Source organism: Eimeria acervulina, genomic scaffold, assembly GCF_000499425.1.
Source record: "Eimeria acervulina Houghton genomic scaffold, Eah_scaff195, whole genome shotgun sequence".
Taxonomy (NCBI): Eukaryota; Apicomplexa; class Conoidasida; order Eucoccidiorida; family Eimeriidae; genus Eimeria; species Eimeria acervulina.
The window spans coordinates 25,194-41,029 of record NW_013550074.1 but is presented as its reverse complement, the minus strand read 5'-3'; the positions used below and the strand labels follow the sequence as shown (position 1 = coordinate 41,029).

General features: G+C 54.1%; 3 protein-coding genes across 3 annotated transcripts; 2 read left to right on the top strand and 1 right to left on the bottom strand.

Annotated features, from left to right (window-relative positions):
* Window positions 1-3,304: 3,304 nt before the first annotated feature.
* On the top strand, window positions 3,305-5,080 carry EAH_00024710 (ubiquitin-conjugating enzyme e2, putative; the record flags this gene model as incomplete). Its single annotated transcript, XM_013396744.1, has 5 exons — window positions 3,305-3,319; window positions 3,708-3,843; window positions 4,066-4,155; window positions 4,386-4,474; window positions 4,736-5,080. The coding sequence occupies 5 exons, from the start codon at window positions 3,305-3,307 to the stop codon at window positions 5,078-5,080; spliced, it is 675 nt and encodes a 224-aa protein (XP_013252198.1).
* A 716-nt stretch (window positions 5,081-5,796) lies between these two features.
* On the bottom strand, window positions 5,797-10,109 carry EAH_00024700 (ankyrin repeat containing protein / TPR domain-containing protein, putative; the record flags this gene model as incomplete). Its single annotated transcript, XM_013396743.1, has 7 exons — window positions 5,797-5,875; window positions 6,711-6,847; window positions 7,228-7,350; window positions 7,613-7,756; window positions 8,256-8,399; window positions 8,561-8,941; window positions 9,381-10,109. 7 exons carry the CDS (start codon window positions 10,107-10,109, stop codon window positions 5,797-5,799), a joined length of 1,737 nt encoding a protein of 578 aa, XP_013252197.1.
* A 906-nt stretch (window positions 10,110-11,015) lies between these two features.
* Window positions 11,016-13,725, top strand: EAH_00024690 (ribosomal protein S15, putative; the record flags this gene model as incomplete). The annotated part of the gene is made up of 7 exons (XM_013396742.1): window positions 11,016-11,471; window positions 11,745-11,925; window positions 12,249-12,419; window positions 12,625-12,674; window positions 12,838-12,904; window positions 13,342-13,434; window positions 13,589-13,725. The coding sequence occupies 7 exons, from the start codon at window positions 11,016-11,018 to the stop codon at window positions 13,723-13,725; spliced, it is 1,155 nt and encodes a 384-aa protein (XP_013252196.1).
* Between the last annotated feature and the right edge of the window lie 2,111 nt (window positions 13,726-15,836).

Sequence of the window (15,836 nt, the reverse complement as noted above, 5' to 3'; positions counted from 1 at the left end):
GGTGGGTTTGGCATCCTTCGTATGGTTCTATGAACACGTGCGAGCAACGAACCGCACCGCTAAGGAACCAACGACTCGAAGCCTTGCCGCGGTGAAACAACAGCAGTATCTTCATCCCGTCCAGAGCCAAATGTTTGTGCGGCGAAGAGGGTTCATGAAGAATGTCTCTGTACTTGCTGACCCTCGGATATGACGGGCGCCCCGGTGCGGGAGCAGTGGTAGCGTTCCTTACTTGTTGAATTGTATTCCAGTTTTCGTAATTCACTTCATGTGCTACAGTTGCTGTCGTCATCCTTTTTGTTAGGAGAGGCACGACAATGATGGCTGCATCTAAGGATAGGTAACGCCTTTCCGCAGCACAACCAGAGTGTGAATCCCTTGCGAAATGCGCTGCAGTATACGCTTGTTCCCAGGCTGGTAATGGAACAAGCTATGGCAGAAGTGAGAAAGCTTACAAAAAGGAAGCCGCCGATAGGATGCTACATCGAGAAGGAACCATCCTAGGTGAATACAAGTTCCACGGTGGACTGGGAACTTTCATGTCAATGGCTCACTGCAGAGCTGTGTAGCCGGTGACCAGCTGGGCCACAAACCGGGAACAAAACAGCAAAAGGGTTTATCTTGCCTAGATGATGGACTGCTCATGACTAAAAGATAACAAAAATGGCGCGTTCGCTGCCCAAGCTAGGAAGAAGGAAAGCCAGCTTAGAAAAGACCCGGACATGAGGCATAAGCATATTGGGGCTGTAAACACCAGCCCTTCCAGAAAAAGACAAAAGGCGCTAACCAACAGCAGCCCATGGGGGCGTCCCCTCTTCAGAAGGAAATGATATTTGTAATCCCAGAGCAGGCAACTGTTTCCGGAATGCCTGAAGCAGCCCGCAACACCAGTTATAGGGCATCGCGCGAGCCTACCTCCCCATCGCAGCTAAGGAGAGGATGGTGAGAACCGGTAACAAACCACAAATGCTCGAGAGCTGTATTTTGGCTAAAGCCGCCACAGCACATCTCCACGTGCTCTGCTCCTCCTCCCGAAAAAAACATAGGCTTCAGGCATGCCAATAAAATCGACTAGCACGTCCTCAACTTGTTCTTTTGCTTAAAATCACTCCCCCCCGAAGTTGGCCTCTCACAACACTAGAGGGCGCGGAACACCGCAGCCTGCCTCCTCATCTCCACGCCTCAGGTGCTCATGTTGCGCAGGTTGCCTGCTGCCTTGTAACGTGCAGCAGGACACGCCTCATTTTTGCCCGAGAAACAGTTCGTAAGCGCACCCGGTTCTCGCTCTACAGTTCCCTAAATCGCTGACACTAGAGTCTCCTTGAAAAGCTGCTCATCCACACCACTTTACGGCAAACATATACCCGTCAAAATCGGCTTGCACAAACAAGCCCACCGAAAGATCCGATAAAGTCACCTGAGCGGTGTACGTTCGTCAGAATCCCCCCAGTTTTTATGCCAAAAATAAACTCTTACGATGGTCCGGCTCAACTTACAGACTTAAACACATCAACACTAACGACGAAGAAGAGAGCGGAGTTTCGTCGCTTAGCTTTCTCCACTTGGAAGGAAGGGAGAATTACTCAACAAGCTACGACCCCCATTGTTGGGATAGCAATGTAAACTTTAGCGCAACACAATTTCAAATTTAGGAGCGCAATCAGTGACAAGTAATTTTCTGCGGGGGATTGTACATCTGCACTGCGTCAACCCTATAACTATAGTGGGATCCGCGCTTCTCATTTTACGCCCATACTATCCTGCCTACCATCGGCGGCTGCAGTCGCAGGCATTGCGACAATGAGTGGAGCGGTTGGTTGCACTTCCTTTCCTTCCTCCAGATATCGTAATTTCTTCTGAACCCGTGCGGGGCACTAGAAGATACCTAATATTATTACGAACTCGGACAAGCCAGATTTGCGCCACGGAGGATATTCTGGTGCTGCTTTCGCTTCTTCTGGCCTCGTCAGTAAGCCACGCATTAGCCACACATTAGCATGAAGACAAAAGCATCTCTCCGGCCGCTTTGTTGGTTCCTGTGGGCACGGCGCTCAAAGCTTCCTTCTCGCACTACTTGTGTTTCTTCGCGACCCTACAATCTCGCGTGAAGAAGCATGCTTGTTGCGAAGTGCTCGTTAAGTTCCTCCCCGCCTGTTGGATAACGGATCCGCCAGCTGCCGGCTGTTCTCGGGGCAGCAAGGCAGGCGAGGGGGTTTGTGTGATAAATTTCCGTGACTAGAGATGGGCAAAGACTCAACTGTAGGAAATTTTAGAAGACTGCCTAGACTTTCCCGTCTTTTTCCCGAAAAGGAACGTTTTTCAGGCTAGCTAATACTACACGCACGACCTCCCAGATGCGGGGATATGATTGGCACCCGGTGGCTGGTCTTCTGAGCCATGCAGTCGTCGATCTCAACGGAGGAGCGTCGCGAGTTAAAACACACCACGCAGGACCACCTCGAAAGCCTCTAATCTCTCCTGCTACCTCCAAGCCTTCTGGGCACAGCGGCACACGAGGAAGTGCTTCTTCGGAAAGGTGGCTGGCTATGAGTTGCAGCAAGTTACAGCCTGCTGCGAGTCAAGCTGCTCGCCAACCACACGTGCACGCACAACAAAGCCTGTTTTCGGCGCATGCAGCAACACTGTAGGCAATTGCTAAATACTCACTTGGCCTTGAGTAGACAGCTTGCGCTAAAGTAGAAAAACATGTACCAACCTTGTCAAGTTGGAGCGTGCCACTACAGGCATGGTGTGTAAATTGAATGTCTGGCCGGGGAAGGCGCGGTAGCTGGTGATTCCCTAGACCGAGTGCAATAGAATGGGGTTGTTCATGCCGCAGCGTGACGACAAATGCTACTCTTACGTCAAAATCCACTAGACAATGTTCCTTCCAAACAGACTACGCTGGCCGCCGGTGAACTGCAGGCTCCAGTAGAAAGCAGTCCAGGCGTTAAGGCCCCGAAACAGATGATCATTAGCTTCATACTCTCTATTCCTCTAAACCTGCAACGGTACACTCGCTATAGCAACGAAAATGTAATGGTAATTGATGGGAATGCATGCGCATGCGATCTGGGCTGGATGCCCTGGGGTGCGCAAGCAGCCCGAGCGATGAAGGCAGTCCAGGTAAAAGTTGAATATATATGGCAAGTGAATTTCTTTTGTGTTTCTCCTGCGTCCTGAGCAAGGAGGTACTGTGGCCTTTTCGTCATGAAGTGATCGAACGAGCTTCTTCTCCAGGTGGTGCGGAGAACCCAGCCGTTTCCTTGACCAGCAGAAAGTGGTAACAAGGTCCTGTTATACCATGGCGAGCCATGCTGTAGGTCACACCAGATACACATCTTCGTCGCAGTTGCTTTCAGCTGCATGCAGGGGGAGTAGGAGCAGCAACAGGGGGATGCCTACAGTGGCAGCAACAGGCGCAGCTTAAGCAGCAGCTGCATAGAGCCCGACGTAGCAGCTTTTGATTTTGGAGCGGTCCAGCGCACCATGCAGAAGCCACAGCATAGTCATATAATGATGGCAATCTTCCTTCAAATTTTTGCCCCCGGCTCCTCGCCCTCTACACCGGACCACTGCCCCCAGTGAAGCGGGTAGCACGCAGACCACAAGGAAGAAGCGCGCCTTTTTGATTTGTGTTGTAGTTTATTTTGTTGCTAATGGCATTCCTGCTGAGGGCGTTGCTGGGTATGTGTGCGCACATGCAGAGAAAACGCCTGATCCGTGACTTCCGCAAGCTGCAGAGCGACCCCCCGTTTGGCGTCAGCGGCGCCCCCGTGCAAAATGATATAATGCGCTGGCACGCCGTCATCTTTGGCCCAGAGGACACTCCTTGGGAGGGCGGTCAGCTCTGATCCACCCTCTGACACAACAGAAGTGCAACTGAAACGATGAAGTACTCCATCGTTCGTTTACGAAATCTATTTACATGCTCACGTATTCATTAGATCTATCCGTGTATATACATACTTAGACGTATGGGCACAGGCAACCGGAAACGTAAGTATATCTGTATATATGTGCCTTTATATATTTCGTATACGTCTTTTCGTTTGTGCACCTCAGGCACGTTCCAGTTGGAGCTCAAGTTTACAAACGACTATCCCAATAAGCCCCCGCATGTCCGATTTCTCTCCAAGCTCTTCCATCCGAACGGTGTGGATAAGGCTTTTCTAAATGTTAAAATCATAGACGCCAAAAACGTGAACACATACGCACTGAAAAGAGGGTGTGAAGGCAGTAGCTGGAGGGATTGGCCGGTGTGAAATACTGTGAGGTGAAGCGTCGCGGGTTGGGGTGGGAAGAAATTCCTAGTGTGCTGCCGTCAGTTGCATAATGAAATATGTATTTCGTATATCTGCCCCGCTCGCGTTTTGCCTGTGCAGTGTACAATGACGGGAACATCTGCCTGGACATTCTGCAGTCACAGTGGAGTCCGATATATGATATTTCTGCTATTCTCACCTCCATACAGGTAAGTTTGTCACTGCTCATGCTGCTGAAGCTGAAGGAAGTGCTGTACGAGTGGCTGTTTCTGCAGTTGCTGTGTCCGCTTGAGCTGCAGTAACAGAGATTGCATTTCTCCCCGTCTCCCGGGTGTAGTACTTGGTGCCGCTTGATATGGTTCAGTTTTGCGTTCCCCGGTGTCCGCGCCGTGCATTTGGTGCTGGTTTTTCTCAGCTCCCCTTGCTGTGAATTCTCGTGTTGGGCTGCGTCATGCTTGGTGCGGCTGCAGTCACTGTTGAGCGATCCCAACCCCAGCAGCCCGGCAAATCAAGAGGCTGCGCGTCTGTACGCGGAAAATCGGCGGGAATACAACCGCCGGGTGCAGCAATGCGCTACCGAATCTTTGAAGACGGTGGGCGCGCCCGATGCAGACGCCTCTGGCGCCGCTTCTAGCGCCGCAGCTGATATTCCTTCCGGGGCCCCCAACAGCGCTTCAGCTGATCCAGCGGCCGCCCCCGATGGGAGCGGGATGGCGGAAGGGGGCGCTCCAGAAGCAGTGCAGCAGCAGCAGACTGAGAGCGGAGAGGCGCAACCTCGTGGAGAGGAGGGGCAGGGTGGAGGCGCAGCTCCGTAGCAGCAGGGTCCCAGTGAGTAGCCCCCCTCGTTGGTGTTTAGTAGTTAGGAGGCTGGGCTGTGGTATTCCGCTACGAACACAAAGCGGCACCTGGTCTACAGCCTGGGAGCAGCACGGCGTGCAGCCCACTGAACTACAGCAGTTCCCACCGAGTGCTGTGGTCTATTTTGAGCGCACCAGCCCCAGAAGCAGCAGCAGCAGCAACAGCAGGTGCCGAGGCTTTGGCTACTAAAGGAGACGAAGTTTTTCTTAGTTTCCAGATGCGCAGGCTCAAATGGCCAGGGCCCGTCCCTCCCGCAGTTTGAGGGGCAGGAGGAGTTGAGCGGGGTCTCCAGTGGACCTCCAGAGGCCTCCCAAGAGAATGGTGGGAGGGAGAGGCAGGATAGGGGGCCCCTGGCGAGGCCGCTTAGGTTTTGGCTGCTTCGGGTACGCTGGCATGGCAGCTCCTTCCCCCAAAGCTCGACCCGAAGTTGAAAACCCTTCTTATGGGTTTTCCAGGAGCCCTCTGGTACAATGGGAACATCAACTCAGCGTTTTGGGGTCCATTTTTGACCCCCCGCCCCCCTCAGGGCATCTGAGAGAATTTTTTAAATAGACGGCATCTTCTGTTCTTTAGTCTCCATTGTAGCACGCGTCTTTCTGTCAGTGCAACTTCCACTATACGAATCCTAGGGGAATCCTGGCGCCGCGCACAGCAGTTTCGACTTGGCAGAGGCCTAAGCAGGCTGCGTGGCGGAGGAAGCCCTGTCCTTGTGGGCCTTACGCGCTGCCTGCACTGCTGCGTTCATCTCCTCCCTGCGCCACAGAGGCAGAGGCAGAATCACGCACAGAAAAACTACAAATGAACGTCATGAAAGACCACGCACAAATACTACGGGGAACGTGGGGAAGAGAGTCCCAGGCGCAGCGCAGGCACGACTGCTGTACGCGCTGCGGAAATCCACTCCACTACACAGAGACCCCCACCGCTGAACTATGAGCTATCTATTGAGTTGGTGCCTCGCCTTCCAATATGGGGTAGATGGTGTCTGGTCTACAGTCCGTTTGGTCTATGGTTTTATCCGGTTATGCGCTTGTATGCAGAGCTGTCTGTTCAGTCGCATGCATGCATGCCTATTTGGTCTTTTGGCTTGGTGCGTTTTCGTTCGTGCCTTACTAGTGTCTTTGTGAGCTTTTCTTTCGTTGTGTTGTGCCTGGATTTGCTCGTTTGTGCGTTTGTGATGTCTGTGCGTGTGTGCGTTGTTGTGGTGGCTTTGTTTGCTGGTCTAGTAACGCATCTGCCTCTCTATTTGCCTGTGTTTGAATTTGTGTATCTGGGTGTTACGCTTCGGGCTTGTTTGTTTGTTAATTGCGCATCCGTCTGTGGGCCTGTGCGTTTTGTGTCCGTTACTTGCGCATCTGTCTGTTCGCGTGTCTATGTACATTTCCTCGTTAGCTGTGCATCTGTCGGTTTACTATGTGCGGATGCATCCTTAGTTGTTTCTTTCTGTGACGCTGCACGTCACCCTTGCACGCGTTGTTTTACTTGGCAAAATCGCTTCCACTGTGCTCTGCCCACGTGTGCGTGTGAGGGTTTGTGCGCGTGGGGCTAAGGCGTGCACAGCCTTCAGGGTTTAGGTCTTCATCCTACCGAATCTGTGTATTTGTGGGATCTAGGCGAAACGCCTCCCACAAGTTGGCGACGTACTCCTCCGCCGCGCCCTCCAGGCGGCGTGCCCGCGCCAGGCGGTAGTGAGCTTTGCTCCATTCGGGCCGCAGCTGCGCCGCCTGTGCGGAACCGCAACACCACCCCGCCAACGTCCTTAAGTATGCTAGCCATGCAAAGTCACCACGGACTCCCAGAAACAGAAATTGCACGCACACAAAAGGCATATATATATATCAGGGCATAGAGTTTAGGGGTTTGGGGTTTTAGGGTCTACGATTTCACGATAAAAAAAAAACAAGGAAGGCACGCATGAAGAATGCAACGCCCACTACCGGCCAAACAAACCGACGCACAAACCAACATGCAGCAAGCAAGCCGTTCCGTCTCCGTGCAGGCTTCGTGAGCCAAGCCCTGCGGACCCCCCTCTCCCTACTCTCCCCGCCTGCGGCCCCAGCAGTGGGAGCCCCTCTATGTGGCAGTCCCTTTTCTTTCTCCTTACCACCTGCGCGTCCGCCAGGGCTCCTTGCGCGTCTTCGAGCTGTTCATGGGTGAAACTTCGGTTCGAGTAGAGGACTCCCAGCAGCTCCCGCGCTGCCGTCACTTTTGGGCACTCATCAATCGCCTGCAAACACCACAACTGTCTTGCCGCCCCTATCCTTCAGCCGTCCCACAAACTACGTTTCGGATTTAGTTCTCGCCAAAGGTCTACAGACATTTGTGAAGGCCTCGGTATCCGCAGGCTCCCCCTCACGGGGCCTCCAGGCCAACAGGCCCCATACAGGGCCGCAGGCGGAGACCTGGGTCTGCGCCCAGCGGAGAGCCTCGGCAGAAAAGCACTGGGGAAAAAGAGCTGCAACTAAGTGTGGCGTGGAGGGGCGGCTCACCAGGGTATATTTTTCCTTGGCTGCGGCGAAGTCCTTCCCATGGAAAGCGGCGTTTCCTGCTTCCTTTAGCTTCTCGACTCTCGCCAACGCTTCGGGCGGAGCGGTACCAGAAGGATCCAAAGTTATACTGAGTGATGGCGCTTCCTTAGCACCCTCAGCCAAACCATCACTCGAGACCGTTGGCCCTGTCCCTTGAGACTCTGATGCTTCTCGCCGCTGCTGCAGGCACAAAGCACGCACGAGCCGCGTCCTTCCTATGAATCGTTTCTATCTGTCTTTTTTCTCCGAAAGCTCCTTCCCCGTGGCGTGCACTTTCTGTGTCTCCGTTCATGCCTCTCCATGTCTTTCTGCCTTTCTGTGCCTCTCTTCTTGTCTTCGCTGTGTGTATCTTTGGTGCTGTACCGCCTTGACAGCCTCCTCCGGGTCCGGCACTTGCAATCTACAGGCCTCGTGGGCTGCAGCGTAGCCCCAAACGGCCGGCGTGCATTGGGCGGCATATACGTGAAAAGACAAAAATGCATGCGCATACATATTCATACACGCAAATATAAATGCATTACATGGCTGCATGTGGAGGTAAGGGGCCACTCGGAAGGCGCCCCTCGAAAGGCCGTACACAGACAGCCTCCAACAAATAACTCACTCCCCAGTAGCCAGGACTCACTTTGGGAGAGGACTTTTGAGGAGGGCGCCTTCGCTGATGGGGGCTGACGCCCAGGTGCTCGAGCAGCTGTGCCACCGCTTCAGCCTTGTGGCGCTTCGCCAGGTCTAGAGGAGTCGATCCGTCCTAAACACAGCGACCCCAGCCGACCCCACGAGGACACCCCACCCAATCAACATACAAGAAAATCCAAAGAGTATACCCCATACCCTATATCCCCAGCCCTTCGCCGTTGGTCCAGCAGTATGTGCGTAGAGAGAGGTGCATGGGCACCTAACGCCACTTACAGCGGCGGCAGTTTCCCAGTCAGCGCCTGCTTTAAGGAGTTGTTCTGCACACTTTATGCAGTTTGTTTCTGCTGCACAGTGAAGGGCTGTGAAACCTTCGGAGTCGGTGGCGTTGCAATCGGCCCCGTGCTGCAGTAGCAGCTGCAGGCAGGAGCAGTCGTTCTTCGAGGCTGCGAGGATTAAGGCAGGGGGAAAGGGGCTGCAGCAGGAGACGGAGGCGGTGATATCATGCTCACGATCGACTGCGGAAACAGAATCGGAGTCCGATCCCTGGCTGTTGTTGGGGTCTGCGCCGTGAGACAGCAGCAGCTCAAGGATCTCCTGCTGCTGTGTCACCGCCGCTATCTGTAGGGGAGTGCCCATAGAAGAAACTGCATTTGGCTGCAAAAGAAAGGCAGACAAGAGCATGCGAGTCCCACATAAGGGACTCCAAGGTAGCCCACAGGCACGTAGAAGACAGACAAACTGGAGGGATTGGCACAAAATGACTCAAGGAACGGCGGAAGAGGCGACGAGACTGAGGTACAAAGATAGGGAAAACTAGCCCGAAGGAACAAGGATACGCACAAAGCCTGAAGGAGTAGGGAGAGAGCACGCAAACCACGACGTATGGAAAAAGATAAAACTGCCCTCAGCTTTGAGGTTGTTCTTGATCTACCTAGTCTAGTGGTGGAGAGATAACCAAAGAGAACGAAGGAAGCACGACAAGCAAAAGGAGAGAGGCATAAGGATGCAAAGACATCAAGAGCGAAAGGCAACAGAGAGAGGAAGACAGAGAGAGGTCGGGATGAATCCCCAGATGCCCCTAAGAATAGCCCACATTTGCGCCTCTCTCAAGGAGCAGCTTAACAACTTCTCCCTTCTGGGCAAAGATGGCCTCGTGCACCGCGGTGCTGCCTCCTTTACTACGTGCTGCTGCGTCTCCGCCGTTGTGCAGCAGCAGCTGCAGCACCTCTGTGTTGCCTAACGAAGCAGCCGTAAAGAGAGGGGTTTTTCCATAGCTGTCTCTCGCATTGGGCGCCGAGGGGCACAGACGCAACACCAACTCCAACACCTCAGCAGAACCTCCTAAAGCTGCAAAGTGAGCTATTGTGCGTCCTTCGCCGTCACGGAAGCCTAGCAGCAAGTCGGGATCCATGCCTAGCAATTCGCATTCTGTTCCTTCTGCTGCTGCTTTACCAGCAGCTTCTGGGTGTATTCTTGCCGTTGCTGCATCTCCTCGTCCTGCTCCTGATGCTGCTGTAGGGCGTTTTGCTGGTGTTGCTGTTGCTTCTCCTCCTTCCGCAACCTCTGTTGCTGAGGCTTCTGCTGCTGCCACGTTGCGCGTTCCGTATCTTTGTGCAACTTTCCTGATAGCTGCGAGGAGTGAGTCTTTGTTGCCGCTGGCTGCAGCCTCCAGCAGGGCCGTTAGGAGGGCGCGGTCTTCCATGAGAGCCCCGCATTTGTTTTGCTTAGAGACTTCACTGCATGCATTGTTGGCTCTGCATGCAGCGTCACCATCGCCTTGGGGACCCCCCCGGCCCTTCGAGGCCTTGAGCCTACCCACCATTGTGTTGAGGGTTATTTGAAGCCTGTGAGCAACGCCCGTGTCCGAACCCCTCAAGGTGGGCCGAGTACGGCCTCGTATTGAGGGCCCTCTACAAATAATACGGAGAAAAAACAAGAACTCAGGCGATGCCGCCTAGAAGCACGGCAAAGTAGCAGCTGCCGGAGCACCAGCGCCGACGGGGTCACTGAGGCACAGCGACCAAGGACTTGGGCTTGAGGTTTAGGGATAATAAAGGGAGGTATGCCCATGAAGCTCTTCCCCCATAGCGCCGCAATATTTTTACGTACATACTGTCCCTTTTCCTACTTGCGGGGCTGCTGGGCGCCTGAGGGGCCCCCGAGAGGGGACTGGATGCCCTACGAGGCAAAGGGGGCTCGAGTACCCTTCTCAAGCGATACTACTACTATGTAGTACTTCTTGAACAGCTTTTCTTACTGTATATATTTGCTCAATTGCTTCCTCAGGGTACTGCGTACGTACCTGTCTGCTGGAGGTTGGGCAATCGGCTGTGTGCGCAGCTATTCCCTTTTGGCTTGGGACACTTCTCTTCCCGTCTTCGCTCCAAATGCCTTCAATAAGTTTCCTTCAGTCCCAAAACAATTTTGCCACCCAATCCCCCGACTGCCCTTGCAAAGCTTCGAGTTCCTGCCGCTCCCCACGCGAGCCCGTTTCTGTACGGAGGTTCAGTGTTGAGGGCTAAGGATTTGGGGGTTGAAGCTCCGCCGCTTCGTATCTAAATTGTCTTCTTGCCAAGTCTCTTTATCATCTAATGCAAGGTATCCATCCAGGCTTCATTTGTTGCTGAGGTCGGTGTGTATGCCCCTCTTGGGCCCCTATGGGCCCGGTGGGCCCCTATGAAGCCCGCTAGGGTGATTGCTTCATAACCGATTAAGGATTAGCAGTGCGATGACTTATCGTGTTGTTCGCGGGGCCGGGAAGCTGGGGGCCCCACTCTTCCGGGTGTATATTGCCCCGTGTCTTTCCAAAAGCCAGTATTTCACTTTTTCAGCCACAAGGGGGGCCGTGCAGCACAACGTGAGGCATCGTCGGGGCCTCTTTGCCCTTAACGAGAGGCCCAACTGCTCGCCTGAAGCATTCAACTCAAGCGCCTTTGGGCCGGTTGCCGAGTCCCTCGTGGGGGCCCCTCGGTGTAGGTTGGTTGGGGCCCCGACGCTCGTAGCGGGGGATCTTGGGCGATTCTCCGGTTGCGTCTTGAGGACACCCCACAGTTCCCTGCAACGGCGGTTTGTGGCGCGTGTCAAAGTGCATCGTTTTGCGGGAGTTGTGCCTCTAAAAGTCCGCTCGCCAAAGTCCGAGTGGTATATCCAGGCTGAAAAGGAGTTCCTCAGCGAAAGAGACAAAGTAACCCTAAAACTTAACCGCAAAGGCGGAAACTCTAAATGCTGCACTGGAACAGGAAATCTTAGACTTCCTCCTACCAACTAGCGGCCCTTAACCTTTTTCCCTAAACTTTAAGGGCCCTCCTCCTGTTTTGGAGCCGAGCATTTCCCCGTTGAACCCCATATAAGCACTGCCAATTCAGCTTGAAGCCCTGCGCAGGGCCCAGAGGGGATGTAGGGTGTCCTTCGGGCTGTAATCGCTGTTTGGAGTTGGGGGAGTGCTTTGTGCCTCCAGGTGCCGGAAGGGTACATAGAGCGCTGGCGGGAGGAGGACCTGGCAAGTCTCCATGTGGGTTTGCGGAACTGTCTTTCTTTGCGTTGCGCGTCAAGCAAACAATTGCATCAATGGAGGAAGCTGCAGCTATGCAGACAGCTGCAGCGACGGCCCTTCGACACAGGCAGCAGCGCCGTACAGAGTGCGTTAGGATGTACATAAAAAGGCTTCCCGCAGCTCTAGAGAACGAGGAATGCACCTCTTGGTAGTGCCTCACTCTGCATACACTCGCGGTATTTGTGAAGAAGGAATTTGTGTGCATAGCTGGGTGTGTGGAGGTGCTGCAGTGGCCAGCAGCGCAGACAAGTAGCCAAAGGCCCTTGCATGCGTCTGCTTGGAGATGCATGGTGCAAACGAACAGCAATAACTTAAGCAAGGATGGTGAAAGTTTGTCTTTGAACGCCCCACGAGTGTTAGGGGATGGGCGTGAGGACTGCGGGTGTATGAGTGGGTGATTGCCTTCAGTCGCATGCCTTACGGAGAAGATCCTCAACGCTCGGCAGCACCTCCTGCGGCACCGCCGGGACCATTCTAAAAAGCGAATTCTTTCGATTTGGCTGGCGCGGAGACAGCGGGTCATGAAGTACCTCTACAGGACGGACTTCGACCTCTATAAACTTACTTGCAATCTTCTCCGTAAGCACGACTTCCTCGCGGCCCGAGGAACCCGGCAATTGAGCCTCTTCGAAGTCCGCTGACTCCTCCAGTTGTTGCTGCATCCAGCATGGCCTCCTTCTCCCATTTCCACATAGGCGTAGAGCGAAACCAGTCTAGGGCATAGAGTGTGGAGGCCCAAGGCAGGCCTAGGGTGTAGGATTCACTAGGAGTGTTTGCGCCGCAGGCATAAAGTGCGTTCACTTCGCTATACCGGACTCGAGGGACAGACAGCGGGTGAGGCGCATCAGGCAGCTTCATGATATCCCCCATCTGTCTCACCTCTTTTTGATCTATTCGATTCGTTTTGTTGCATGTAGAGGGCTGGCTCTCAGAAGGGCCAGCAACAGAAAATATATAACCAGCAACGATGCGCGCTGCTGCTGCTGCTGTTTGGCAGGCCATAAGTCCGGTGGCCATCGACGGAGATCGCTGCAAATTCTTAATTCGACAGCGTTTGTGGAAGGGTGCGTCTTTGCTGTCTTCTGTGGCTGTGTCCATCGTGGAGAACTGGAGACCCTTTGTCACTAGTGAATAGAAACGCTTGTTACGTCTGTCTTATTCAAGCTTATTTACTGGCGCATAGGCTGGAGCACGTTTATGCAGGCTGAATAAATAGTTTAATTGGGTTGCCTTCCTTTGTGGCGAGGCTTAGCCCCGTGCAGTGAAGCGTGGTGGGTAGGGCCTGCTCCTGTTGTCTTGGCATGGGAGGACGGCGCCACACCCTGTGCGGCGCGGGTTTGTGAATGCGAAAGGGCTGTGCTGCCCCGGGTGGTCTCCAATGGCAGAGCTTTAGGAGGGTTGTGGTGGGGTAATGTATGGATATAATGCTGGGGATTTAGGAGTAGGGTTTGGGGACTACCATTGTCCCAGAGATTTGGGACGAACTGTTTGCGTGCTTCAGGTCGCTACCGTCCGAGGCCTGTGAAACAAGCGGAGGGCAAGACTGTTCGGTACACACGCCATGTCATGGAGCAGCCACCACCGGGTTGGAATAGTGAGGCTTGTCGAGGGAATGGAAGGCCAGCAATCAGGCAGCTAAGGCTCCGTCGGCTTTCCCGCACCTATAGCTTCTTACAGCGTAAAGCCGAAACCCTCATGAAATGCTTATGGTGTTTGGTCTGCGCTGTGGATGTGTTCATACGCTGCAGTGCCCCACGAGACAAAGCCGCGAATCAGCCGGGCCTGGCCGTATGGCGTCAAGGAGGAGCGACTCAAAGGGGAGTATACAATCCCCAATCCCACAGCTGCAGGCATAGGGTACTGCCCTGTGCCGCTCTTCTTTTGACGCCACACTGCAGCAACAGCCTCTTAAAGAGATGCTCACCGTACAAACCAGCTTTAGGATACCTTGCCTCTCCGTAGGAAACGGTTTGTCTTCGTAGGACGTGGAGTACCCCTTGGCCGGATGGCATGGGCGAACCAGCGCTCCCCCATGGTACATTGCCGGCCGAGCCAGGGGTTTCCATGTCACGCTCTTCCTCGTCAATCGGGCGCATATGCATGGTGTAAAGGGGCCTCTTCTATGTGGTAGAGGAGCTTCCGGTGTGCTACAGAGCGGCCCCAAGCCGCTGTAGCGGTGCACCCTCGTCAGCTTGTTGTAGCGCTGCCCCCAGTCTCCGGCAGGCGAGCCTTTGCAGCTCTGCTCTCCTGGACCTTCTGTAGCTGGGGAGTTGTCAAATGGCAGCGGCGAGTCGGGGATAGCAACCGCTTAAGGGTACGTTGGTGCTGGAGTGCCCTGCGCTTCTTTTTCATATATGGCAGACGGAGCCACGGTGAAGTTGAGGCCCGCAGGAGTGCACCACTTGGGGGAATTTCGAGGGGCTTCGCTGCTTAGTAGGCAATAAATAAAATGGCACCTCAAGGGTTCTGGCAGTGGTAGATTTCCAGATTTCGACAATGGAGTGACTTGCTACTGCTGCGGCTCGGCCGTCCGCCACACCCGTAAAACTTTGCCACTTGGCGGGTTCCATGTCACTGCGATCTGCGCGCAACCGAGGAAGACTAGGATAACTCCCCTTCTTGCAAACTAACGCGCCCAAGCAATAGTGGAAAACAGTGCCGTAGGGTGTTAGCACCCGGAATGCTTACGCTGCTGCTAACAACGGACGGCGCGGAGTCCCGCCTTAAGGTCTCTCAACCCCGATTAGAGGCCCGCACCGGCGGGCAGCTGAGCCCTTAACAGCTCAGCGCGAACAGGGAGACACAACATTTCTCAAGGGGCTTTAAGGGCCGGCGAGCTGCTCTGGGCCGCACCATCCATACTGGCAGTTCCTAGGGCCGCATATGCGTTTCCTGCTCAAGGCAGCAATGGACAACCAAATAAAGCCGAAATGCGACAGGCGCGCGGAAGTACGCTGGGCAGCGCTTGACCTATAGAGAGGCTTTCCTATCTAGTGCTGCGCGGCCCGACAAGGGCACGTTTATATAAGCGAATAGGATTTATGGAAGACTTTTTTGTTAGATTCTGAGCACTATTCTCTTCGAAAAAGATTTTGGGAATTTCCCATGCCATCTTCCGGTGCCGCGGTCCTTTAGCAGAGTTGCTCTACTTTGCAGGAACTGTGCGTGAAATTCGAGTCTTTCGAGGGATTTTGCGCCGAAAAACTGCCGACTCTTAACAATCCTAGCTCCAATCCTGTAGCAACACAAAAAAAATCGCAGCATGGCAGCAACGGCACCATGCGCCGCCAGTGCTGCTGCAATTTATGCTCTTCCTGCACTAGCTTCTGCTGCTACGGTTGTTGCTGCTGCTGATGCAGGGTGTGTGGGTTCTGTTGCCAGCAGTGCAGTACCTGTGCAGCACGATGGACGTGCTGCTGCGTCTGCTGCGTCTGCTGCTGCTTCAGCGTCATGCTGCCCCATATGGGGCTGTGTCAAGGCAACATTGTGCAGTGTTGGAGCACAGGATAAGTCAAGTATTTCAGTGACTATCTCGTACGCCGAGCTTTCTGCTCCTGCTAGTGCTGCTGCTGCTTCTGCTGTTTTCGATGCTGCTGCACTTGCAGCTGGCTATGCGCCGCACTGACGCTGTTGCTGCTGAGGATCTTAGTTTTGCAGCAGCAGCAGAGACCTGCAGCAACAGCAGCGGATGAAGGCACGTTGGTACCAGCCAAGGTGGGGTGCAGCAGGTACCTCTGCTTAGCATGGTGTGCACCAAACAGTAAGGAGACGGTAGCTCGATATCTGATGCTGGTGCTCCTGCACTACTATTTTATTCAGGTAACATTGTGGCTGCGTATGTTGCTGCAGCAGCTGCCTCACCTGCACGCCGCATCGTAGCGATACCAGCGAACAAAGGACCAGCTACTGATACTGCACTTGTGGCAGCTGCACTCTTCCCACGTTCGCTGCGTTCGTTTTTGATCCTTTCCGTGGCCTTGGATACGCCCCCACCCG